This window comes from Phoca vitulina, unplaced genomic scaffold (genome assembly GCF_004348235.1).
Source record: "Phoca vitulina isolate PV1807 unplaced genomic scaffold, GSC_HSeal_1.0 scaffold6, whole genome shotgun sequence".
NCBI classification, from domain to species: Eukaryota; Metazoa; Chordata; class Mammalia; order Carnivora; family Phocidae; genus Phoca; species Phoca vitulina.
Window position 1 is genome coordinate 48,077,735 of NW_022589709.1, and position 26,975 is coordinate 48,104,709.

The 26,975-nt window shown below is 44.0% G+C and overlaps 1 protein-coding gene across 2 annotated transcripts in view; it reads left to right on the forward strand.

Moving 5' to 3' along the window:
* SERINC5 (serine incorporator 5) overlaps window positions 1–26,198 on the forward strand; it is a 98,888-nt gene extending 72,690 nt beyond the window's left edge. For both annotated transcript variants that reach the window (XM_032404111.1, XM_032404112.1), the window contains 7 exons: window positions 3,122–3,333; window positions 6,540–6,635; window positions 10,244–10,370; window positions 16,164–16,230; window positions 19,261–19,300; window positions 19,932–20,076; window positions 21,593–26,198. In XM_032404111.1, the coding sequence (XP_032260002.1) occupies window positions 3,122–3,333; window positions 6,540–6,635; window positions 10,244–10,370; window positions 16,164–16,230; window positions 19,261–19,300; window positions 19,932–20,076; window positions 21,593–21,740 (835 nt within the window). In that variant the 3' untranslated portion in view covers window positions 21,741–26,198. The remainder of the gene's footprint in view (window positions 1–3,121; window positions 3,334–6,539; window positions 6,636–10,243; window positions 10,371–16,163; window positions 16,231–19,260; window positions 19,301–19,931; window positions 20,077–21,592) is intronic.
* Window positions 26,199–26,975: the final 777 nt, after the last annotated feature.

The window sequence follows — 26,975 nt, forward strand, 5'->3', positions numbered from 1 at the left end:
AGTGCTTTTTCTTCCCTTTTCTTCTCTGTTTTCTGTTTTTTTTTTTTTTTAAGATTTTCTTTATTTGTCAGAGAGAGAGAGCACAAGTAGACAGAGCAGCAGGCAGAGGGCGAGGGAGAAGCAGGCTCCCCGCTGAGCAAGGAGCCCAACGTGTGACTCGATCCCAGGACTCTGGGATCAAGACCTGAGCCAAAGGCAGACGCTTAACTGACTGAGCCACCCAAGCATCCCTGTTTTCTCTTTTCAGTAAACATCTTGAGAAGGAAAAGATCCCAATGGTAGTAGGACGGAGGCCCTGGGCCCAGAAACCAGGAGGCTCCGGGTGTTCGTGTCCCCGCTTCTCTAGTTCACGGTTTTCTTTTACGCATATTACTTGGCCTCTCTGACCTCACTTTTCACACCTGCAAAATAATATGGTTGCATTAGATGTTTAATGTGTTTTTTTCTTTCTACCTCGAATTTTGTGATTTGAAGTGACAACTCTTAAAAATGAAATAGCAAAAAGTAGAAGGTACATTCCGGTGTTTCTCACAAAGACCCATCTTCTAAATGTGCTAGATTTGTAATTTATATTGTGGTTGGGTTCTCCTGAGTCCTGAGCCCAAGTGCAGCTGACTCTCCCAACCCAGCGCCCGCTTACTTTGTTGGTGCTCTGCCCATTGTCTGGTCCTTTTCTCATCTCCTTCCAAGTGCTTCTTTCCATTTAGCATTTATTCACATTTTGGAGGAGTATTAAGTGTGTGCCAGACAGTGTGGTGGTGGGCACTGAGAGTATAAAGAAAAATAAGTCATGGCACTTAGGTGGGACGTCTGCAAGAGCAAGCTGTCACCGAGGAGGAAGCCACGAATCTGGAGCCACGGGAATGGCAGCCATTTTGCTACCATTGCTGCACAAAGTTACATTTTAACCGTTGACAGTCCTTGCAGCAGTATTCATTAAGCACATACTATCTGCCAGGCACTCAACGGCAGGAGAAGAGCAGTGAACACAGTGATGTCCTGCTCTGTGGAGCTTACCTTCTCCTTTTGGGGAGGGCAGGGAGCATGGGTAGATCATCGGTTTATAACCAAGCAAATAAGTGACAGGCTCGATGGGGAAAAGACTGGAGGAAAAGAAAGCAGGGTGTGGGCTTTGGGGAGAGCAGGGCAGGGAAAAGCTTCACGATCAGGTGTGAGGGAGTTAACCACGACCAGAAGGAAGGGGGAGAGATGGAGGCAGGACTCTGCTTGTTGAGGGGCAAATGGGCATCCTCTGTGCTGCACCCCAGTGCTGAGGGGTGGGCACCAGAGGAGAGATAGGAGATGGCATTGGGTCAGATCATGGCGGGCTTCTGGGGCTGTTGTGTGAGATGGAAGGGCATTACTGGGGTTTGAAACAAAAAGAACATGATAGGATGTATATTTTAATTACAGAAAGATTAGAGGGGGAAAGAGTTGCAAGTAAGGAGACCCATGGGAGATAATCCAGGTGAAAGATGACTGTAGCTTGAACGATGATAGCAGCAGTTAGGTTCTGGTGTGTTCCAGAGTTGGAACTCATAGACTTCGCTGATGGTGATGAGGACATGGTGGGGGAGGAGGGAGCCAGGAGAGAAAAATTGCAGTCAGGAGCTGTTTTCTTTTTGTAAAAAATTCCTCTTCTCACGGCACCTGGGTGGCTCAGTTGGTTAAGCGTCTGACTCGTGGTTTCGGCTCTGGTCATGATCTCAGGGTCGTGGGATCAAACCCCACCTTGGGCTCTGCGCCCAGGGCAGACTCCGCTTGTCCCTCTCCCTCTGCTCCTCCCCCTGCTTGCGTGTGTTCTCTCTCTCTTTCTCAAATAAATAACATCTTAAAAAAAGAGAGAGAAAGAAAGTCCTTCATATGCTAACAAGAGCCCAAAAGACCAGTGGAGAAACAGTCGCACCCCACCCACACTGGTCAGCCGTGTTCACCTTTTTCTACGAGGTGCGTTCTGGTTCTCTGTCATTGATTACCATTTGGCTTTCAGAATTTTTTTTCTTTTTTTCATTTCTCGAGTCTCATTTTCTGTCATTTCCTTTGTGTGCCTTTTATGTTAGACTAATTCTGTGGTCATTGAGTGCCTGGCTTGGTTTCAGGAATATGATGGTCATTATCATTTCTGTCTTTCCTCCTGTTTGTCTCTGGCTGCAATAACTTTTTCATAATTAAAACATTTTAGCTGAGTTGCCTGAATACTTTCCAGTTTTGTGAAAACATTAAGCAAGTTGCTTTCTCTGTGAAGGTTTGTTAGAATGTGGTTACAGTGGGGCCGTTTAATCATAAGGCAGATGACAGTGATTCACTCCGTGCTCCCTCTTGTTCTGTCCTCTTTGTTTAGTGGTTTTGAACATTCTTTTTTGTTGTTGTTCTGAATAATTTCTGTAGGTTGTTAAACCACCACTTATTTCTCCCATCCCTTTATTAATAAGTATATAAACTGGAAAGCAAATTAATTTCTTTAAGTTTCTTATTATAATCCTGTTATAGTTTTTACTCACTGCCCAGCTGATTTTATTCTCTTTACACTCTCCCTCCATCCCACGTGGCATCGTTCTGGAGAAGCAGTACCACGGTCGATGCCCCTTTGCCGTGGAGGGCTGCAGGGGCTGAGGTCCGCCAGTGTTTCTCTGAGTGAAGGTCGCTTGCTGCTTCTCTCCCCAAAGAGAAGCTGCGGCAGCACCTTTAGTAGGATGTGGTGGCACGTCCGGGCTCTGTGTTGAGCGGGAAAACGTGAAGAGAACCCCATCTAAGAGCCACTTTTTTTTTAAGACTTGCCAAAGCTGACCCCAGGGAGATTCCTATTCAGAATGGGGAGGGTAGAGTCAAGTCTGTGGGTGTGCATTTTAGTTGATGAATACACATAAAAACAGAATGTTTTAGTGTTTAGAAAACATCCTGAGCCTGAACCAGAACTGTTCTGCATATTTTACCTGTACCTTCCGGCTTTGCTGGAGCGTGACTGTGGCGAAAGGGTAGGTCTGCTGGACCACTGGGGTTCTAATGGCCTGGGGCCTGAGAGCCCCGCCAATGCCTGAGGGGTGGGAAATGCGCTCAGAGAATGGGGGCTTCGCTGACTTGTCTTCTCTCCTCTCCCTCTTACCCACTTGTGGAGAAACAGGACTGCAGGCACGGCCAGCAACAAGCTGTGGTACGCCGCTCTGGCCCTCGTGACACTCATCATGTACTCCATTGCCGCCGGAGGCCTGATTCTCATGGCGCTGTTTTATACACAGAAGGACGGCTGCCTGGAAAACAAAATTCTCCTGGGGCTGAATGGGGGCCTGTGTCTGCTCATCTCAGCGGTAGCCATCTCGCCCTGCGTCCAAAATCGTAAGCACGTTTTTCCCCCTTCCTCCTTATTTATGTTTTGTTGTGTGTAAGTTTGAGCAAAACCTCATGTTTTTAGTTGTGTTTTTAAATTATGGTCTTTCCTTAATTTACCATGGGTGGGTCGGCCATAGGAAGGGTGGGACTGCCGTCTCCTCTTCATATCCCACACTTGGGCCGAATGTGATCGTTGGCACGCCTCAGGTCAAGAAAGATCTGAACGTAGTGAAGTCAATAAATAGGAAGACAGATGTTACCATTATTATTATTTTTTAAATATTTTATTTATTTATTGGAGAGAGAGACAGGGATAGCGACAGAGAGTACAACACAAGCAGGTTAGAGAGGAAGAAGCAGGCTCCCCGCTGAGCAGGGAGCCCGACGTGGGGCTTGATCCCAGGACCCCGGGATCATGATCTGAGCTAAAGGTAGACGCTTAACCGACTGAGCCACCCTGGCGCCCCAGATGTTACCATTATTAAATAATGTACTACAAGGTGCCTTTAAGTGGAAGATGCCTTGAGTGTATATTAATAACTATAATCCCTGTGTAAAACTTGAATGAGAAGGCTCCAGAAGGAGCTCTTTCTGGGCTCATCTTTCACCCAAGGCCTCTGGGTCAGAAATCGGGAGCCATGTGGCCTAGGAGTCAGGAAGCAGGAAATCCAGTCTGGCTGAGCCAGTAGCTGGCCCCACGAGCTAACCTTCCTCAGACCTCAGTCCTTTCTCAGCAAAGCCAACAGAAATCTATAAACCTTCCTGGCCCAAGGTTGTTTCAAAGGCAAATAGAAGAGGGGTGCCTGGCTGGCTCAGTCAGTAGAGCATGTGACTCTTGATCTTGGTCATGAATTCGAGCCTCACGTTGGGCATAGAGATTACTTAAAAACAAACAAAAACCCACAGAGGCAAAAAGGAAGGGATAATGGGATTTGAAAGTGCTTTAGAAAGTACAGGTCTGGCTTATCTTTTATAAACAACTTCTGATGTCTTAAGCCAGAATACCATCTTTGGCTATAGAAAGAAGTAGTCAGGGGCGCCTGGGTGGCTCAGTCGTTAAGTGTCTGCCTTCGGCTCAGGTCATGATCCCAGGGTCCTGGGATCGAGCCCTGCATCGGGCTCCCTGCCCCGCTGGAAGCCTGCTTCTCCCTCTCCCACTCCCCCTGCTTGTGTTCCCTCTCTCGCTGTGTCTCTCTCTGTCAAATAAATAAAATCTTTAAAAAAAAAAAGAAAAAGAAAGAAGTAGTCATAGTTTAATTTTCTTGAAGGTATCTTACTCTACAGGTGATGAAATGCAAATGATATCCAGGTTTCTAATAGGAAAAGGGAAAGGTGGCCAATAATTTATAGTCCCTCAAATCATTTCTAAAATGGTGATTTAAAAAGTGAACTAGTCTTAGGGTGCCTGGCTGGCTCCATCCCGATTGGAAGAGCGTGTGACTCTCGATCTGTGGAGTCATGAGTTCAAGTCTCACGTTGGGTATAGAGATTACTAAATTAAATAAATAAACTTAAAAAAAAAGTGAACTAGTATTGAGTAATTTAAAGGTTTTCTGGTACTGAAAATTTCAAGTACGTTATTGAAATTGAGAGTCCTAATCTCCCAGTCCCTTTTACTGATCAGTTAAGAATTTCCTAAAACACACTAGTGTTCAGATTAAACTACCATTTGGGTTAAATCCTACTTTTTAAAATAGTTATAATATGTTGGGGTGCCTGGGTGGCTCAGTCGTTAAGAGTCTGCCTTCGGCTCAGGGTCCTGGGATCGAGCCCTGCATGGGGCTCCCTGCTCACCGGGAAGCCTGCTTTTCCCTCTCCCACTTCCCCTGCTTGTGTTCCCTCTCCCGCTGTGTCTCTCTTTGTCAAATAAATAAATAAAGTCTTTAAAAAATAATAAAATAGTTATAATATTTTGAAATACTTTGTTTAATGCCATTAGTTGCTAAAGTGAGTCTTATTCCCGTGCCAAAGAGCAGCATTATAAAAGACTATTTCTGTATCTTTATTGGTTAGTACAATTTATTTTATTTTTATTTATTTATTTAATTGTTTAAAGATTTTATTTATTTGAGAGAGAGAGAGAGGGCTGAGCACGAGTGGGGGGCAGAGGCAGAGGGAGAGGGAAAAGCAGACTCCCCCTGAGCAGTGAGCCCAATGTGGGGCTTGATACCAGGACCCTGAGATCATGACCTGGGCCAAAGGCAGACGCTTAACTGACTGAGCCACCCAGGCTCCCCTGGTCAGTACCATTTAATAATTAGAACTTGAAACAAATTTAATCAGAGGGAAGACTGGATGAACTAAATCCTTTCATGTAGGCAGGTGGTTAAAAATTCCACCAAAAAATGATAAATCCTTTTTGTCATATCCTGGTTACTCTGAATGATTGAAACAGTTTAATTTAAATATTATAACATATTAAAGCTCTTCCCTCAATGAATGCTGAGCCCCAGTGCCTTCTTCTTTACCTGAACTGGTATTCCCAAAGGTGTTGTTTTTTGGTTTGTTTGTTTGTTTTTGTCTGTTGACAGGTCGAGCTTTTTTCCACTGTCATGGACTTTAAGTGTCTGATGGCTTTGTAGAATCTGGAATCCATGCCCTATGAAATCTGTCTCCCATTTACTTCACTAAGCTATGTGGTCTCACAAATAATGATGGTGAATTTTCTTCTGAGAGCTCGTGTTAATGAACTTCAGGAGGACTAGGCAGTATGTTTAAGTACAGTTGTTATTTTAAAAAAATTTTTTTTTTAAGATTTTATTTATTTATTTGACAGAGAGAGACACAGCGAGAGAGGGAACACAAGCAAGGGGAGTGGGAGAGGGAGAAGCAGCCTTCCTGCTAAGCAGGGAGCCCAGTGCGGGGCTCGATCCCAGGACCCTGGGATCATGACCTGAGCCGAAGGCAGACGCTTAACGACTGAGCCACCCAGCCGCCCCTACGTATAGTTGTTATGAAAATAACGTGGTGGTAGAGCACTCAGCAGAACCTGGCATCTCTAAAATAACATAGTTAGGCTTAGTATATAATTCCATCCACTTCCCTGTCTTTTTAGTGTTGTTTGGAAAATATGTTATTGACCTCTTCTTCCCTTTAAAGATGGGGGTCCAAGTTTGAGGAGTATCATTTGGGGATGGGGACCTATGTTTTTAGGCTTTCTTATTTTTGAAATTTAAAACTCTGTGTTAAAATCTGTCACTTTGATTTTCCAGGACAGCCCCATTCCGGGTTACTGCAGTCAGGGCTCATAAGCTGCTACGTGATGTATCTCACTTTCTCGGCGCTGTCCAGCAAACCCGTAGAAGTAGGTAAGCCAGCCTGCCTTCTTAGGGAGCGTGGGTTTGAATATTTTCATTGTAGAGGAAGGAGTATGTCTCTACTGAGCTGTTGATGAGAATGTCAAAGATGTAATAAATCGAAACAGATGATCTGGATTTTTCACTAAATAATGTCCTTAACGTGGGATACGAAAATGAAAATTTCTTCTTCTGAGTCTTCCCGCTGTGTAGGAAAGACAGGAACAAAGATGGGCTGTTGAGTTTGCTTCGGGGCTAATCTACATTTTCCTGCTCTGTGTTTTCAAGGAACATTATTGTGTTTTGCTTATTTTGCGTTGTCTTTTTCGTTGGTTACTAATTTCCTTTTCTTCAGGTGGTCATCTCTCTGACTGTAAGAGAGGGTGGGAGGAACGTGGGAGTGGGAAGCAGGAGACAGGATTTGAGCCCAGCTCTAACACTGGCTGACTGTGTGACCTTGAATTGCTCTTCCTAAATGTTTATTTATAGCGACAACACAACATGTATGAGCTTGGGAGTCAGACCGCCTGGGTTTGTAGCTCGGTTCTGCCACCTCAGTAACTTGTAGAAGGTTATTTACCTCTCTCTGCCTAGATACCTTGTCTTTAAAATGAGGATTTTAATTATTATTTTAACAAGGTAATTAAATAAGATTCCTATTTTATAGGGTGGTTTTTAAAGAATTCAATGAGCGTGCATGTGTGTATGTATGTATATGTTCCTGGCATGTCGTAGGTACTCTATAAGGGTTAGCTATTGTTATTGTAGTGGTTGTAATGATTATTTGAGAACTATAAGAGCCCTATTATATTATACATTGTTACTAACTGAGCCCCTTGCCAGTAAAAGACCAAAAGACCATTTCTTATTTTGATTTCTGAACTCATTATATTTCATCATCTATATCGCTGTTGTGATATATAAATGTGTATATAAATGTATGCACACATATATACACGTAAGTATATATGAATGTATGTATGTTTGGGTACATTTGATCTTGTATAAATCAAGTTAAATAAATGTGCTATCTTTAGAATAGAAAATTGAAGTTGTTTTCCTTTTTTAAACGTAGAAAGTAAATGCAAAGATAATTTTGAAAGTTTTATATACATGTATTGTGTGTATGAGTCTTGTCTTTATAGCTATTTATAGTGCAAAGTGATACAATTGTAGGTCTTATATTAAGTACAGTCTATCCTGGATTTAATTTTTTTTTTTTTTTTAAATAGCTCTATCTTGACTCTAAGTTTATTTAGGTCTAGTTTCTTTAAGACTTTCTTTTACGACTATTAATTTTTGGTTTTAATGTAATGAGGTTTTTGGCTACAGTGTTTTTCTCTTAAATGGCAGGTATCACTTACAAATAGAAAACTTCCTTTTAATTTCAGGTGGTACTACTTAAATAGAAAAGTTCATATTTTGGTCAGTTAAAAAAATTTTTTTTTTCATTGGCCTAAGAATAAAGATTCCTTACACCACAGCACACACAGCTATTTTTGCTGTCTCAAATGTGAGTGCCAGTAATAATTGTAGTCTGTCTTCTAATACTTAGAATGTGCATGTTTGTAAAATGGATTTTATTTTTATTTATTTATTTAGGGAGGGGGAGAGGGAAAAGGAGAGAGAATCCCAAGCAGGTTCCGCACCCAGCATGGAGCCTGACGTGGGGCTTGATCTCACAACCTGGAGATCATGACCTGAACCCAAATCAAGAGTTCGACGCTTAACCAACTGAGCCACCCAGGCACCCTACCTCTTGAAACTTTTAAGAAATCTAGAAAACATGCAGGATATTCCCAGGTCACACGCTATTTTTTTATTTTAAAACCTTTTTTCTTTTTTTTAAGAGATTTTATTTTTATTTTATTCTATACCCAACGTGGGGCTTGAACTCACAACTCTTGAAAACAAGAGTTGCATTCTCCTTTGACTGAGCCAGCCAGGCGCCCCAGGATGTGTTTGTGTTTAGCACTTACTTTTGTTTTTTTAAAAAAAGTGGGTTCCACGCCCAATGTGGGGCTTGACCTCATGACCCTGAGATCAAGAGTCACTTGTTCTACCGACTGAGCCAGCCAGGCGACTGATGCACACACGCTGTTTTTTTCTCACACCTTTGCACAGGTAATTTTATTCTCTCCTGTGGGTGTCAGCAATGTTCATAGACTGTAATTTGAAACACTCAGAAAGCACATACCTGAGTATTGTCACATTTTTTTTACATCATGATTCAGTAACTACTAACCAGTTACACCTATTAAATACAGTGGACAAAATGATATATCTGTACTGTTCCCTTGTAAACAAGGCTTTTGTGCACAATAGTAACAGATGGAATTAATGCATACTACAGCATCATTGAGGAAAGAACTTCTCTTTAAATAACTCTTCTATTTATAAATAAACTGATGTTTTTTAGCACTGTAGATTTAGTACATTTACAGACCTGATCAACAAAAAGAAACAGGACATATATATTTTTTAAAAGAAAATGTAGAGGGGTGGCGCCTGGCTGGCTCAGTTGGTAGAGCATGTGACTCTTGATCTCGGGGTTGTGAGTTCAAGCCCTGTGTTAGGTATAGAAATTACTTAAAAATAAAATGGTTTTTTTTTTTTTTTAAGATTTTTATTTACTTGTTAGAGAGAGTGAGGAGAGAGCGAGAACATGAGCTGAGGGGGTGAGGAGAGGGAGAAGCAGACTCCCCGGCTGAGCAGGGAGCCTGATGTGGGGCTCAATCCTGGGACTCCAGGATCATGACCTGAGCCGAAGGCAGACGCTTAACTGACTGAGCCACCCAGGCACCCCCTTAAAAATAAAATCTTAAAAAAAGAAAGAAAGAAAGTGTAGAGAAAGGGACCATTATGGAAGACCCTTCCTGGGAAAGGAGGTAAGAAGTAAGCAAAGGATAATAGCATCACGACCACCCTATTACTGACAGTAAAGGGACTTCGCGTGTGGGTGGAGGCTTTGGACCGGGTGGCTCTTGCACAGCCAGTATGTATTTGGTTGTTGAGTAGCCTCGACACGCTTCCAGAGAGGATAGACACGGTGGAAACTCAAGAATGTCTGCATACTACCTCTGTTTAGAGCCTGCTAAGTCAACTGAAAAATAGGTATAGTTTTACTTTTTACTAGTGTTAGAAGAGTACTGAAAAGAGCAAGACTCTTACTGCATCATGGCATGGAGGAACCCTTTGGCACTCAGCTGGAATCTGAGGGTCTTGTTCGAAGAGGCTGCTTAGGTGGGAGGGGGTGCTTTTTTTTTTTTAAAGATTTTATTTATTTATTTGATAGAATAATGCACACAAGCAGGGAAAGCGGCAAGCAGAGGGAGAGGGAGAAGCAGGCTCCCTGCTGAGCAGGGAGCACGATGTGGGACTTGATCCCAGGACCCTGGGATCATGATCTGAGCCCGAAGGCCAACTGAGCCACCCAGGCGCCCCAGGGGGTGCTTTGAAATAGCAGCAATCTAGTCTGACTTCAGTGGGACTGTAGAGTAGGAGTTTCCAATAATAAGCCTTCACTCTTCCAAGCTACCCAAATTTCCCCCAAATGAATGTCCGTCAGCTACAACAGGCTTTTCTAATTAACTGTGATTACTTTGTCTTTTCCTTGTAAGCCCTAGATGAGCATGGGAAGAATGTGACGATCTGTGTGCCAGACCTTGGTCAGGACCTGTACAGAGACGAAAACTTGGTTACTGGACTTGGTACCACTCTCTTGTTCATGTGCATCTTATATTCATGGTAAGTCTTAGGAGATACTTGAGGCCACCTTTGCAGACTTTAAAAGTATGGAGGCAATTTTAAGAAAGCTTTAGCAACAGCAGCGAGGCAGCGAAACAAATCCCACCTGAGGAAGAGGGAAAGTAGCTTGAAGTAAAAAGTGTGTGTCACAGCATCGAACCTCAGTGTTTGGACTTCGTTTTCCTTACTTGTATTTATATGGGTGACTATAATAGATCTATAGTACGTTGCAGCCCTTGAGGAAATGGTTGAATATTAGTCGCTAAAGCATTTTTGGAGGGCAAGGGAGTACAAAGTGGGGAAGAAATGGTTTGTGCCAGAACGTTTTGGCCACTTTCTAATCCACGGGAAATGCCATTTGTTCTGCTGCTGATGGAAAGAGTACAAAGCCGTACATACATGGTCATTTTGTGCTTGGCCCAAGAAAGACAGGAAACGCCCCTTTTCTTTTATGCTGAAACCCACAGTGCTGTTAAAACAGGCTGTATTTCACGTGCTCGTTCGTGGTGGGGTTGGTGCCGCCTTTATTTAGAATGTTTGAAAGATTGCCCAAGGGAGAAAAGTAACGGGTAGAAATGCTTAGTTACTGATTCTGAGTATGTATTTCAATGATAATTAAGCTTCCCTTTGGCAATGATCTTCTCACATTTAGGTTTTATTTCTGTGTTTTACGTTTTCTTTGTTATGTTTCAATGTATAAAAATTTCATCTTGTTATAGGTGTAATGAATGTATTATGGTCTTCCCCTGGCAGAAACTGAAGAATCCTGGCGGTGCTAGCTTATATAAATAACATGTCTTTCTGTACACCCTGGTATTTTCTCTTACAGCTCTCACACTCCCTCCTGTTAGAAAGGGACCTACAGACAGACATTTTGGAGACACGGGAACTGGGTTTTTAGAGTACTTGTTCAGCCACGTGTCAGGCCATGAAGTGCTTGCTTGGGTGCAGGTGGTTGTCCCAGTGAAGGTTCCATAACACTGGTCCTCATCCTGTCCCCGACAGAGTGACAGATTCTCCTGACAGCGGAAAGGACCACGGGGACCATGTCTGGCCTTTCATTTTTAATTAATTCCATAGCTGTTCACTTCGTACCTACTATACCCAAAGCAGTAGATGGGATTCGGGCCCAAGTCAGTGAATGTTGTCAGGAAAACCATAAAGCCACCCAAATTTTGAATGCTGATTCTCAGCTCTTCTTTCTCTGAGTAAGCTTTTCCTTCCTGAGTCTGTTTTTCTTGGGCTTCAGGGGCGGGGGAGGGGGGGAAACGGCAGCGGCACAGCTAATTTCATCATTTATCCCTCAGGTTTTTTTCTATATTGGCATGTAAAAAATATTGCAGATGATGTGAGGAGAAAGTAGCTGACTAATGAGCGCTTGCCCCTGACGCCCCGTCTCACAGCAGCGCTCCAGAGCTACCAGGTTCCGGGAGGGCTCCCCTTGTGTGGTCGCTGCTGCCCACCCCCTCCTCCCAGCACGCACCGCCGTGTTGCGCTTTAATCGCTAGCGTTCCGTAACGTCTGTTATTGGCATTTACAGAGATTCCAGGTAGCTGCGGTCAGCTTTGAAAATTGTTATCCTTTTTAAAAGATTTTATTTATTTATTTGACGGAGACAGAGGGAGTGGGAGAGGGAGAAGCAGGCTCCCGGCCGAGCAGGGAGCCCGACGCGGGGCCCGATCCCAGGACCCTGGGATCATGATCTGAGCTGAAGGCAGACGCTTAACGACTGAGCCACCCAGGCGCCCCATCCTTTTTTTTTTTAAAGGAATATCTAGAATTTTTTTCTTTTTTAAGATTTTTTTTTTTTTTAAGTAATCTCTACGCCCAATATAGGGCTTGAACTCACAACCCCCAGATGAAGAGTTGCATGCTCTTCTGACTGAGTCAGCTGGGCGCCCCAGGAATATCTAGAATTCTTGATAGCAGTTGTAGGAAGCCTAAAGACTGCGTAGTGTGAACATTACATGTTTTCCCTGAAAGTCCCAAGATTGCTTGGGTTTGGGGTTAACTTTTTTGTAAGGTCCTAGAAGCCTTACTGTAATGCTATCTCCTCACCTGCTCCTTTAGGGGGCTCTCATGCTGGCCTCCACACTCGGTTTCTGGTTCTCTGTCACAAGTCCTGCTTCTGGGGCACTCACTATGAGTATGTTTTGTCTTTGCTGTCTTAGCGAGAAGGAAGGGCTCAACCTAAACCTACTCCCTGGCTTTACAGCTGAGGCCATTCTTTCTCTAGACGCCTCTTCTGTTGTCCCCAGGCATTACTGCTATAAGAAGTATCACAGCTTGGACCCCATGCAGGGGTTCCCTAATGGCTCTTTGTATAGGTCCATCCCCCTGACACCCCCTTAGGCCCCAGCCTCCACTAACTACTCCTTAATTCCCTTCTTGGTCTCTAGATTTTGATTGAAATTGTTATTTTGTTGGCTTCAAGTTCAGACTGTCCGGCCAGGCAGGATCCTGGAGTCAGTCAGCTTCAGTTCCCTCATTGTACATAAGGAAACTGAGGGGCATAGAGCCCATTTCTGTGATTCTCCACCCCCAGTCTCAGGAACCCTCTCCTTGTGTCTCCTTGGCTAGAGTGCTGGGAGAGGCAGGTTCATAGTCATTTTTCCCCCTGGGATTGTTTGGAGTAAGGTCCTTCACTGAGGTTCAAGGATAAGCTGGATGACTTTCCTCATTTTATTATTAGGAGGTATTTGTGCTATAAAATGGTCCTGGCCATTTCAGTTTTAACTATGCTTGTGAGAAAAATAATTATTATTTAAATATTTAGGAATTTGAATTTAAAATTGGAAAAACTAAGAATCCTTATTAAATGTCAAACAACTTGCTAATTCAAAATGAAACATTCATGGCAATAGGGCAGACCGTGTAGAAGTTAAGTACAAGGTTGGTAAGACAGAATTGGAGAGAAGATTGGCTTAAACTGAGAAGAGTTGGCAAATCACGGTGTCTATTCTTCTGGTGTGTTCTTTGTCTGCTACCTTTATTTAAGAAAGGAGGACAAGTTAAAAAAAAATGGAGGAGTGTACAAGCTTTATTTTGAGAATCCTGCCGCTCCCTCACCTACCAACTAGAAATCTTCTGGTCTCTGCATTAAGGGGCATGTCAAGGCCTCCCCCCAGTTCACATAGGACTGTCTTCTCCATTGGGAGCTAGGAGTCACCAGTTATATTTGGGAACATGACTGAACTTCACACAAAGGGTGGGAATAGTCATGAGATCTCCCAAGGGCCCTGTAAGTTTGTCAGGGAGCAGAATCTGTGCTCTCCAACAGGAAAGTCTGGACATGCTCTCTAGAGATTTTCTTTGATCTAGGGCAGTTTGGCAGTCCCAAAGCAGTTGAAGCAGGTGTGGGGAGCCACCTGCATTTTGAATCATTCTGCCTTTATGGAAGAGGCCCTGGGCATGGCAGTGGTGGGGGGTGGGTGGGGGGGTGGGCGGAGGGGAGGCAGTTTTTTTGTTTATCATAATTGTAAGGCACTGCTGGTTTCCTGTGAGTGCGGGCTAGAGATAGTCAATGGGCTGTAACTTGTCTATAGGGTGAGGCCCTGTCGCAAGCAAATGCGGTCAGTCTCCTTCCACGCCCCACAAGGAGCAGTGGGTGAAGTTGCTCCTGCCTTAGCCCTGGAAGGGAAGAGGTTCTGCATAATCCAGGAATTGTTGTGTAGCAACGTGTCTTGCGCTCATCAAACAGGGGGGTCTGAGTAATAGAATGCAGGCGATAAGAATTTCCTAGGTTTTTAAGGAGTCTGTGAAAACAGTGTTTCCTTGGTAATTCCAAGAAGAGTATTTTGTGGGTGAAGGCCATGACTGAATTATAATAATATTTTATAGTGGCATCTACTTGTAGAAGTCCTCTGTTATTAATGATGAACTGAATACAGGTATTTATTTATTTTTAAAATTAAATTCAATTACCTAACATAGTGTATTATTAGTTTCAGAGGTAGAGGGTCAGTGATTCATCAGTCTTATATAACATCCAGTGCTCATCACATCACACGCCCTCCTCAGTGCCCATCACCCAGTTACCCCATCCTCCTACCTCCTTCCCCTCCAGCAGCCCTCGGTTTATTTCCTATGATTAAGAGTCTCCGGTTTATCTCCCTCTCTGATTTCATCTAGTTTTATTTTCCTTCCTTACCCTATGATCCTCTATCTTGTTTCTTAAATTCCACATATGAGTGAGATCATATGATAATTGCCTTTTTCTGACTGATTTATTTCGCTTAGCATAATACCCTATAGTTCCATTCACATTGTTGCAAATGGCAAGATCCCGTTCTTTTTGATGGCTGAGTAATAGAATACAGGTATTTAGAAATAAGAACAAAAGCTTCCTCATTTTGTGCTCTCTGATGATGGAAGTAAAGTGGCAGAGGTGCCAGAATCAAAAGCTTTGTTTTTCTTGAAACCATTTTATTCCAAAGAATTTACAAAAGTGCAGTATGTATTCTAACCCTTTTAAAGAAGGAATACCATCTTTTAGGTGAAAATTGGAGATAATCGATCTGTTTCTAAAAAGTTACATTTTCCTCCGCAGAAATGATATGCTATATTAAATCATAATTCACATGCAGAAAATATAGCACGCTCTTACATGCAAGAGCGAGGTGTATGTGTTTCTTGGGTGCACCACCATTGGGAAATATCTCTAAAATTCGTCGAATGAGGCTAGAAGTCAGGAAGTGTGGGAGTGCTTGGGCCTTGATCAGCATCCGTCTGTACCGAACAGGAGAGAAAGTGATGCTATTGGACTTGAGTGGCCCACAAAGGAAGCAGTGTGCTTGGATCCCAGAGGACCTTCTTGTGAGGAAGGCTTTTTATTGTTTATTTGCATTTCACTGATCTCTTCTGTCTCGGAGAAAGAGGATGAGAATGAGCAGAGAAGACAGTGTTGCTTCTTGGGGTTTATTCGGTTGACATGAGTCTTCTAATTTCCTGCTTCTCCTGGGGCCACACCCCCGCCTGCCCCCAGGCTGGCGCCGGAGGCATGGTGCAAGAGGTTAGGGATTGTCTTTTTCACTGGGTACCCAAGGGCTTAGAACAGGGCCTGACACATGGCAGGCTCGCAGTAAATATTTGCTAAATGAATTTATAGAGTTAGCCGGAACCCTGAGTATTGTATATATTTCTGTTTCCTTAAAATGTTCCCTTCCCCCCCCCCCCCCCAGAAGAAATACCTTTTTTACCCCTAGAAGCCAGATTTTATAATATTTTACCTCTCTGGGTATAGGGAGAATGGTGGGAAGAATTTTTTTTTTTTTTTTAATCACACTGACAGCTAGTCTGTTGAATTTCCAAACAGAAAACCTTGTTCTGCCAAAGGCTGATTATCATAGTAAATAACTGTGACCTTTGCTTTTCATGCCCTTGCTTTTTTTTTTTTTTTAATGCTATCTCTGGGTTCTTTTGTCTGGTTTTGATCCCTTCTAAGTGAGACTACTCAAAAGTTGTGGAAAGATAAAAGTGAAATCAGAAAATCCTTTTGGCTTGGTGTTTGAGGGAGGAGAGGTGAAAACCAAGATAATAGGACCAAAAGATACCTTACTTCTTTATCGACAAACTTCTCTTTGCTTAAAATGATCTAATGCAATCTGTGTGAAAAGACATCAACTGTAGAATTGGTCAGTCAGTTTTGGAGCAAAGCAGGATACTGGAATAGACGAGTTCTTTTTAAGGAGCCAGGACCGGACGGAGGGTGCCGTGAGCCTCTCACGACAGCACTGGCCAGGAGGCTCTGCCCTTCCTCTGTTGGGATATAACATGTGTGTGTTTGTTTCTTAGCTTGACATCGACGACGAGGTCAAGTTCTGATGCTCTGCAGGGGCGATACGCAGCTCCTGAACTGGAAGTAAGTTCATTTCCTTCCCTGGTCCTGCTTCATCTCAGAAGACCCATTTTTCAGGAAGCCTCTTTCTGTGTGTTTGCATCTTTATTGATCTGCATCCCATTTTTCTCCCCAGGAAAGAATACAGTTTTTGTACAGAAAAGACAATGTCTCGTAGATACGATGGGATTAAAATGAATCTTTGATTTTTCCTCCAACAAAACTAGCCTCTAGTGTGGCATTGCTGCCCATCTCCCACTCGAGGCCTGGGTAGCTTTGTCGGGTTGCTCTCTGCGATTTCCTTCTGTCATAATGGACTGTGTGTGTGTGTGTGTGTGTGTGTGAACTTCTAGTCCATTCTTCTGTGTTGCTCCCTACCACACTGCTGAGCATTGTCTACGTATTAGCTTATGTAACTGCATCAGTTCTGTCAGGTGGGCATTTCATTGGGTAAGGAATTGGGAACAGTAGAGGTCCAGAGAATCAGGGTGGTTGGCAGAATGTCTGTTACTTCCTTACTTGTGCAAAAGTCTTTTGCGGGGGCCCTCATGGAACATCCACTTAGGTCAGAAAAGGGCTAATCCCATGGAGGCAGCCAGAAAAAGACTCAGCCCTGACCCCAAGAATGGAAGGAACATGGGATTCCAATGGTGGCTGAGACTTAACAGCACTTGCTACATGCCAGACAGTTCTAAGCGCTATATTTGTGATTGCATTTCATCCTCATAAAAACCCAGTGAGGGCTTTATCTCCATTTTACAGAGGGGAGAGACAGAAAAGTTATTTAAACTTCTGATTAGCTGGCATGTGGCCTGTGCACTCTGGCTCCGGAGTCCGTGGTCCTGAACTCTGCTGCCCGAGAGCTCAGCCGCTGGCTCCTGGCCCCTGGCCCCCGGCCGTGTCCTCGTAGCCTTCCCGGGATGGAGGAGCCCTGGTGTCTGTCCAGATACGGACACTCTTCTCTGCAGCTGGGGCTCTGGGGACGGTCTTTCCTGCACCTGACCTGGAGATACTGAACATTATGAAGGGTTGTCAGTCTGCCAGCAGCATTCAACAGCTCTTTCTGTCCCTTCAAAAAAGGAGAAGGCTCTGCTGAGTCTGAATAGGTTACTGCTTCTTACACAGAGGAGAATGGTCTCTAGAAGGCAGGCATTTGTTCTCACCACTGGCCGGGTGACCACCTGCTGAGGTCGTGCTCTGTGGCTTCAATATCCCTATTGTGTAGAGTGCAAGCTCAAAGAACAGCAAGTCTCTAAGTTAGATTTAAGAGGATGCTTTCCTTCTCATTCTAAGGAAAATGTCCCACTGTTTTCTTCTGAATGGGAGAGGCTGCAAAAGGGAGAGCCTGCAAAACGGAAGTTGGTTTGCTCTCCTTGTATCACGTTTCACAGGATATACCTTTGAAAGAGAGAGTGGTTTCTTATGCTAAGTTAAGCTTCAGAAGAACTAGCACCCCAGGATACCCTGTCTCGAGCCCACTGAATGATTAGTGAATCTTAGACTGTGTCACTTGATCCAAGATTCTGTCACGGCCATTCCCTCTTTTAGAAGTATCCCTGATGTAGTAGGGAAACGGGCTTGGCTTTGAGGTGTATAAATGAGATGAAGGCTCAAGCTCCATGTCCTTGTCCCTGGCTCTGTGTTCTTTCTAATAAAAGTACTGTCAGCCAGAAAGTGCCAAGGACCCAGTACTCCCCAACCGGTCTTGCTACGTGTAATGTTTCTTACTCTGTTTACCAGAGTCTTTCTGAAATCATGTATTAATTTTTCATAATCCAGTTTTTTATTAGTTTATTGTTCTGAGTAGGTCAGAAACATGGTACAAATTTTTTTTTTTTTTAAGATTTTATTTATTTATTTGACAGAGAGAGAGACAGCGAGAGCAGGAACACAAGCAGGGGGAGTGGGAGAGGGAGAAGCAGGCTTCCCGCGGAGCAGGGAGCCCGACGCGGGGCTCGATCCCAGGACCCTGGGATCATGACCTGAGCCGAAGGCAGATGCTTAACGACTGAGCCACCCAGGCACCCCAACACGGTACAAAATTTAAAAGGTGCCAGAGACTCTTCAAAGGAAGGCATCCCCTCCATCCACCCCGGCCCCCAGCACCCCTGCCTCCGTAGAGGCAGACAGTTCAGCAGCCTGATTTCATAGGAAATGTAGGTGGGCCTCCTGCTTCCAGACCTCCTAGCTTTACCATGTCTGATTCTGCCGGCTCCACCACCTCCTAGACCTCGCATGCCTACACCTATTGCCTCTTGTGAACTGCAGACCTTGGAGTGCCTATACTGCATTTATACTCCAGCTCTGTCACTAGGTTCGTTTTGAACTTCAGGCCAGAATTGCTTGACCTCAGTTTCTTCAACTGCAAACAGAATAATAATCCCAGCAAGTAGAGCAAATCATCACCAGGAGTGAGCTTCACGAGAGTGGGGACCTGTCTTGTTCACCTTGCATTTCAGGTTGAATTTTCCAGAAGCAGCTGCCAAGGCAGAGTTGACATGCAGAGTATCTATTAGGGATCAACACACGTGGAAGGAAAGGAAGGGGAAGGAGGCAAAATTGGGCCAAGGGTGAAGTTGAAGGGCACCGTAGGCTGGACAGAGCCTCTGTTGACCCCTTCGGTGCCCCAGAGCAGATATGACCCATCAGAGCAGTCGCCGAGGGTCAGTGGCCGCACCCCTACGCCCCTGCCGTGAGCAGTCATTCAGTGTGGGTTGCTCAAGAGGGCTGGCTCTAGGGCAGGGCAACTCTGTGACGGAGGGAAAGCCTGGGAGCCGCCGTCTGGAGGCTGCTCACAGCACTCCCAAGTAGCTGAGCGAGCACTCAGTGAGCGCCATTGGAGGGGCTCTAGGTGGCTCACCTCCGTGTCTGTTTCCTGTCGCCGGCACCAGAGCACTTGGGAAGAACAGATGCTTGGTCAGATCCTGTGGAAGGGGTCACGTGAGCGCAGTTCCGAGCCTGGCTTCCAGTTTTCGCGGAAGGCTTGGCACATCACGTGGATGGCCTTTAGTGAAGTAGAAAAGCCCCCTGACGTTGTTGGGTTTGCTCTTCCAGGTAGCCCGGTGTTGTTTTTGCTTCGGCCCCGACGGAGAGGGTAAGTAGTCAGTCTCCCTTACGTGCAGCTCTAGTCTTAGGTGTTTGGGATTCACACCCAGATAACTTGAATGGTAAGAGGAACGTTTTCTTCCAAAGCTGGTGTACTGTTGATCTACTTTTCACATTCTTCCTGAGTGATTGCTGGGTGTATTTGTGTTGGTATTCTGGCCAGCAAGAACCCGTTTGTTTTGGCTAATATGTAAGTTAAATTCTACAGTGAGATTTAGAGAAGGAGGAAGTACATTTTTTTCAAAGGAATGAAAATTTGGAAAATTTCTTCCCTTCAACTTCCTTTTCTTCTTGGATTGGAGCATCCCAGGGGCTTGAGAACGCTTGGCTTGCTCTCTCACTTCCATCTGAGCTTATCCTGGGTTTTCTGTTAGTAAGGGTTCTCTTCTGCTCTGTTCAAACGAATGTGGTGTTAGGAAACTCATCCTGTGGAGGAGGGTCCTGGGGTTGGGTGGGGGTTTTGCACGGAGGGTGTGGATGAAATTGCCTGAGGCTACAAACGGTTCTTGACATCTTTTCTACTCACAGTCTCTGGGATTGGAATGAGTGAGTGTGACTGCTAACGCGGCAGGCGTGCCCGTGTTCGCTCAATGAACTTGCGCTCGCTTTGTGCCTCGCAGACGCTGAAGAGCAGCAGAATGTGAAGGAGGGACCACGGGTCATTTATGATGAGAAGAGAGGCACTGTCTATAGCTACTCCTATTTCCACTTCGTGTTCTTTTTGGCTTCCCTCTATGTGATGATGACCGTCACCAGCTGGTTCAAGTGAGTGGCCCATTGTCTTAGACATTTTAGAAGGGATAGTCTTTAGAAAATCAAGTTAAGTCCTAGTCTTTAAGTGCTGAGACCCACACTGAGTCAGCTAAACTCTTCTCCAAGTCCTGCTGTGCTCATCTGCACAGAAACAGTCCTGGGGTCTCAACAGTCTGCGGGCATGCTTTTAACCCTGGGAATTGCTGGTGCTCACGCCCCACAACCAGGGCTAAGGTGGCGCGTGTCCCCTCATTCCTTTTCTGTGCATTTACAAGCCTGTGCAATTTTTAAAATATAAATACGATTATACGTGTTTCCCCTTGAGATTTTTTTGCTTTGTTTTGTTTTTTAAAGTTGGCAATACATGATGGATCTAACTTTCCCTGTCACTACATAGAAATTCTCTTTTACTTCTTTTTGGATCATTTTTCACTGATCCGAAGTTTTGGTTGGATCATAATTTGTTATAACTCAGAATACACATGGGATAGACATTTAGGCTCATTGTGCTTTCTTTTATCCGCTCATGCAGCAACTATTTCAGTGGCTTCGATGCGCTGCACTGTTAGAAATGGCAGGCTTATAATCTAACGGAGGAGACAGACCATGATCCAAATGCGGTGTGGCAGATAGTGCTGACTGTTAGGGAGAAAAATGAGGAAAAGGAATGAGGAGTGCCAGGTGGGGTTTAGGGCTGCTGGGGCCAGCAGAAGGCTTCCCTGGGGAGATTTTTCCAGAACATCTTAAGGGAAAAGAGAGGAGGGAGCTTCTAATGTATTCCCAGTGCATCTAATGCTTTGGTAATTCCTGGAAAGTTTTGGCATGGGAAGCTTAAAAGATGGAGGGAGCTATAATTAATAAGGCAGAAAATAACAGATATTGTCAAGAATGTGGGAAAAATTTAGAACCCTTTTACAAAAACTCCTGCTAGGATCGTAAACATGGTGCAACCACTTTGGCAAACACTTTGGCAGTCCCCCCTCCGAATGTTAAACACAGAGTTACGGTATGACCTGGCTGTGCTAGTCCTAGGTCTATACCCAACAGGGAAGAAGAGTATGGCCACACAGAAACTTCTACACACGTCACGTATAAGCAGCATCACTTATCACAGCCAAAAAGTAGAAACCACTCAAGTGTCTATTAGCTGATGAATGGATAAGCAAAACATGCTATCTCCACACAGTGGAATATCACTCAGCAATAAAAAGGAATCAAGTACTGATCCATGCTACCACATGAACAAACCTTAAACACCGGTCACGAGAGGCCACATGATTCCATTTATATGAAATGTCTGGAATAGGCAAATCCAGAGAGACAGAAAGTAGATTAGTGAATGCCAGGGGCTGGGAGGAGGCAGGGAAATGGTGTACACTTTAAATGGTGTGAGTTGTATCTGAATTGAGCCGTTAGGAGAAACAGAAAGGCTGGAGGGGATGGGAGCAGGGAGACCCCTTCTGGAAGAGATCTTCTCACTGCCTTGTTCTCTTCCTGCTCTGACCACAGTTGGCTCTCGTTTCCACAGCTATGAAAGTGCCAACATCGAAACCTTCTTCAGTGGAAGCTGGTCCATCTTCTGGGTCAAGATGGCCTCCTGCTGGATGTGTGTGCTCTTATACCTGGGGACCCTGGTCGCTCCCCTCTGCTGTCCCTCTCGCCAGTTCTCTGTGTGACGAGGATCGGAGCAGGCCTGCAGGCTGGAAGTGACATCCCTTGAACAAGTGTCCCAGGGGTCTGAGCCGTGACTGGTGCTTCGTGAAAAGCTGGCATCCTCTGGCTGGTTTGAGTGGGTCTGAAAAAGGCTTTCAGAAAGAAAAAAAAATCACCTGATTGGCTTTTTAATTCGGAAAAATCAAAAAGAAATAACCATTTTATTCCGAAAGAACTGAAATTTTCAACCAAGCTGATCCTGAGTGATATTTTGTGTGTGTCTCCGCTCTAAAAACTGGAAGAGAAATCAGGCTAGTATTTTCCTTCTGTACCTTTTTTTTTTACCAAAACACAGTTTGGGGCATGACAGGGATAAATCTGATCTTGTCATTCTTATCCTTGGAATAGAAAAACTTGCCAGAATCTTGAACCCTCAGCCCCTGACGGAATGCAGATCCGTCTCCCACACCTCGGCCGGGAGCCTCATCTGCGGTGGGCTCTGCAGAGACCACTCATCCTGCAGGCTCCTTGCTCTCAGCTACTTGGTATTTATAGGGTACAAGAGGAAGCACCTGCTTTTAACTCCACCCTTGTGCTGTTTCCTCCTGGCCTCCAGACGTTTCCCTTTGAAGCTGTGATGCTGGGAATCACAACTTCACACTCTGCCCTTGCCCTTCTCAGAGGTCCCCTCATCCTTTCTGGGCTCAACGTCTTTGCCCTAATGTGAAAAAGCACAATTTGCCGTCACTACCATGTGGTTCTCCCACTGTGCTATTCCTTCCTGATCCAAGTTCCTGCAATAATTGTGACTCCTATTTGTGGTGTTATTCATATGATTATAGAACAATATCCATGTTGTTTTCTTTGTCTGAATGATGGAGGGCTATCGTTCTTACTTGTTTGTATTATTAATATTAATAATACTCTAGGACCTTACCTTGACTGAAGTCCGCTGCACCTCTCTTTCAGTTATGAAAGTCAGCCAGTTTCTCTTCCACCTTGAGGCCTTTGAAATTGTAAAAGCAAAAGGGCTCTTGTTTCCTGGATCTGGAAGGTGCATGATAATATTCACTGTGGTTTTTTGGAGTAGATTTGCTGAGGTGAGGATTCCAGGCAGCACCTCAAACTGGGCTGACCAGATAAGGCCTATCTCGTACAAGTTGTAGAAGGGGCCAAATATACTTAGAAGAAATGGTAGGGGGTGAGGGGGTGGGGAGGGGGGTATGTAATTAAGCCGTAAGCAACATCCATGGAGATTTCCAAAAATACAAACTTGTAAAGTAATACTCATAAGAGATTTGACTTTAGGCAGCTGCCCAAGAAGATACCCGTGTTCAGTGTTGATGTCCGTCCTCAGTCAGGGAAGAGTTTGCTCAGTGGAAAGTCTATTAGGGACCCCAGTGGAGACACGGTGGGGATGCTCCCGGGAGTGTCTCGTGCAGGGTGGAAAGGGTCCTCTCGAGCTCCCTGGCACAGAGGGTCTGAGAATGGAGACACTTGGCCTGTACTTTGTGTGTCCTGCCAAGCAGAATCGGGTCCCTATGTGCCAAAATGCTGGTGTGGGGAATTAGTCCAATTCTTCATTTTTGCTCCTTTGCCCTCCTCCCAGGAACACAAGAGGGAAAACGAATTCAGTGAACGAATTCCTCTCGAATCTTGCCTTATTTATGTTTGAGGTTCCGTTTTTAAAGGCAGTGGTGTATGGGTGAGAGCCTTGTTTTTTGCAAACAATCCAATTTCTTATTTTAGGCCAGAAGCTCTTTGAGGTTGGCAGCTGAAAGGTCTCTGGCGTCACAAAATGGAAAGCCGCCGCATGCAGCCCCTGTTAAGCCAGTGGGCCTGGGAGCTCTGTGGGTCGGGGACAGGTTGAGGGAATGGGTTGTGTGTGGGACAGCCCCCAGGCAGGAGCTGCCACGGTGGCTGGTGCAGTGACACAGGGCTCTGGGTAAGCTGAGACTGGCTTTAGGAAAGACCGCGAGCAGAGTCCCATCAAGAGCTGGGATGCTAGTTTCATTGTGTTTTCTTCCTGCCAGGGTCTAGCTGGTTTGGGCAGCCAGCTGTGTGACTTTAGAACTGGCCCTTAGGGCAGGTCACGGTCCAGCTGACAAGGCTCCTGTTCCTTGGCTGGCCTTTGTTGGCGGGCTTCCCCTGCAGAAAGAAGCTCAGGGAAACAGAAAGGAAAGCATTCGTTGCCAGTGGCAGGGCCCTCAGTGCTTCCTTCTTTAGCTGGCCCAGCCAACGCATGTTTTGGAGCTGCTTAAAACTTGGTTTGTGGCCCAAAGTTCTTGAAGTTTAGTTTAGTCTGACACGAGAGGCAGAGTTGCAGTCACTCTGATTTTTAGTCTCAACTGAGAGTCGAAGCAAGTTTATCTGAATGATGGGAGAGATGAGGATATACCCTAAGGACTGAGGGCATATAAATAAGGTGACTTTAATGATTATTCATTATCATAAACAATACTCAGGTGATGAGTCAATGTTTGTGGGTGTAAAGAACCTACATTCTTGTGCTGTTGTGATTTAAGAAACTGGAAAAATTGTGCCAATTGCTTTGAGTTGCTGTAATGAAGGTGTTCATTGGATAAATTCACTGATCTCTTTTTAAAATAATTTTGCTTCCTACAACTTTTTGTACATGATTTTAAAAACTACATTCCCAGTAGCTGCTGGTCAGACTCCTTTAGCGATACAAGAGGGAGAAGTTTTTTAAAAAGCTCTATGTGTATGTTTCTTCTGTGCTATTCCTTCGATGTGGAAATTTTTTCCCTTCTCGTTTTCATGAGTAGAAACACTAGGTGGGGGAAAGGATTCTTCTGGGAATGTTGCTGTACACCTAGGTGGGTCATCTGACTGAAGGCTGGAGACTTTTCTGTCAAAAGCTTTTGGAAACCCAACTTGGTCCTATATGGGTTGAGTTTTTATAATACTGGTTAGTTGGTTTTGCTTTTGTCCTCTCAGTTCCTTGGGGAATGGCTTGAAAGAATTGTTCCCCAGAGGTGTTCAGGGCTCTTTGGTGGAGTAGAAGGACTGTATGCATGTGGGCTGTTGGAAGGTGGGGTTACTGGAGATTTGGGGTTCTGGTGCCCATCAGGAATGGTCAGCAGTTGGGCCCCCACATCTCATTTTTTAAATTTCCGGTTCCTCAGAGGATCCTTCATTCTGGATGACCTTCGTGTAATGCTAATCCCCACCCTCACCCCCATATTGTCCCCCTCTGCCTATTTAAGATTATGTACTTATTTAATTTTAGCCAGAAGTTCATTGGTGCTTCATGTTACCCTGCAAAGGGAATTCCAGAGCCTTTGTTTAAGCCTCCTTGGCTTTTTTTCTCCTTTGACTCCCTTTCTAAATAGCATTTCATTTTGGCGTACATTTGTGTTCTACTCTTCTTGGAAGTGAAAGCAGTTTTAATCTATAACGAAGAAGGGTGTGACCTTGGGCTAAGACCCTGCCTGTCCAGAGAGAACGCTGGGTCCTCCTTAATCAGGGACAGTGCAGCAGTCACTCAGCTCATGGAATTCTCTGTAGGAGACTCTCCTAATAGAACTAACTCCCTCTGCTTTGTTCTTAAGGCCACCATGTTTCCTGCCATCTTTAAAATGCTTGTAAAGCCTCAGACACGTTCATCTAGTGTTGCATTTCAGGCAGAGATGGGCTCGCTCATGTTGGACTTATGTTACAGAGCTAGAGAGCTGTTTACGTAGATCTTTCAAACTAATGCTGGTCATTCTAAAGATCTTTATCTTTTTAAAATTTTCTCACTCAGTAAATCACTTGGAGAGGCATTCATTTTGAAAGGGGGAAATATTTGGCTTTTACCAAAGAGGGTTTTTTGTTATTAAGCAAAATTCCTTCAGAAAAACTTAATTGGGTAAGGATAGATTAAAAACGCATATGTCCAAATCCACTTCTGTAGGAGTTCAGTCATTTATGTGAGTAAAATGATGAAGAACTCTTTAAGGTAATCCTCTGGGTGAAGGATCCTGGGAAATTCTCTCAGGTAAAGAAAGCTTGCAACAGATGTGTAATATATGTCTTGAGAGTTATTTATAAGAAATTTAAGAGGATTGTTTTGCTTTCCTATATTAAAGATTTAAGTTCTTTTTTTACTTTGCAAAAAAAATTCTACAAAAAGTTTTATAATTGTAACATTGTTAATTTTTAAAACTTTTCCCAAAATAATTAGCTGTAGCCGGATTATGTGGTTATGTTTTGCTCTACTTAGAATTTGAAATGTATGTAATATGTGTGGTAAATTTACTGTTTGAAATTTATAATAGTCTTGGATATGGTTAGAGTTTTGTTAACTTTTTTAAAAAATTATTTTCTTCCCTCTAGTCACAAAGGCAACTGTGGGTTTATATTTGTTTTTTGAATGCTAATTTTTCTATGAAGCATCTGAAGTTGACCAGTCTTTGCCTATGTAGAAAACTCAAAACCTGTTAACTCTGTACTTTAATAAAATTTAAAATGGAAAACTACATCATTGTTGTTGTTTTGGTTTTTGTGTTTTTTTGTAATTAAACATCCAGGTGGTGGTTTTTTTTTTTTTTTTTTAAGATTTTATTTATTTATTTGACAGAGAGAGACACAGTGAGAGAGGGAACACAAGCAGGGAGAGTGGGAGAGGAAGAAGCAGGCTCCCTGCTGAGCAGGGAGCCCGATGTGGGGCTCGATCCCAGGAGCCTGGGATCATGGCCTGAGCTGAAGGCAGACGCTCAACCGACTGAGCCACCCAGGTGCCCCTCCAGGTGGTGTTTTCCGAAGATGTTGCCTTCAGATGTTAATCACCATTCTCTCAAGCTCATAGAATCTTTTCTGATTCTTGATAATGAAAATATAAACATGAAAACCCAAATTTTTTGTTTCCTCCACCCCCCTCTCAAAGCTTTTGTGGACTGCCTTTTTCCTATTCTTAGGCTAGTGCCACACTATCTTAAATATGAGAATTAAGAGTGAGTCTCTGAGGAAGGTAGTAGAAGTCTTCCAACATGGGCCTTCTTTTTCAAGATGCGGCTTTCCTAGGCCTTTTATATTTTCCTTGAAAATTTAGGCTTGAGTGGGATGGCATTGTGTCATGAGACTAATTTGGGGAGAATTGACATTATAACAACATTAAGTCTTCTGATCTAGCATTATTTTTCATTCATGTAGGTTTTTAAAATTTTCTTTAGTAGCATGGTATAGTATTTCTATTTTTATTAAAATGTCTTCATGTGAAATTTAATTTTTTTTTTTTTTAAAAGATTTTATTTATT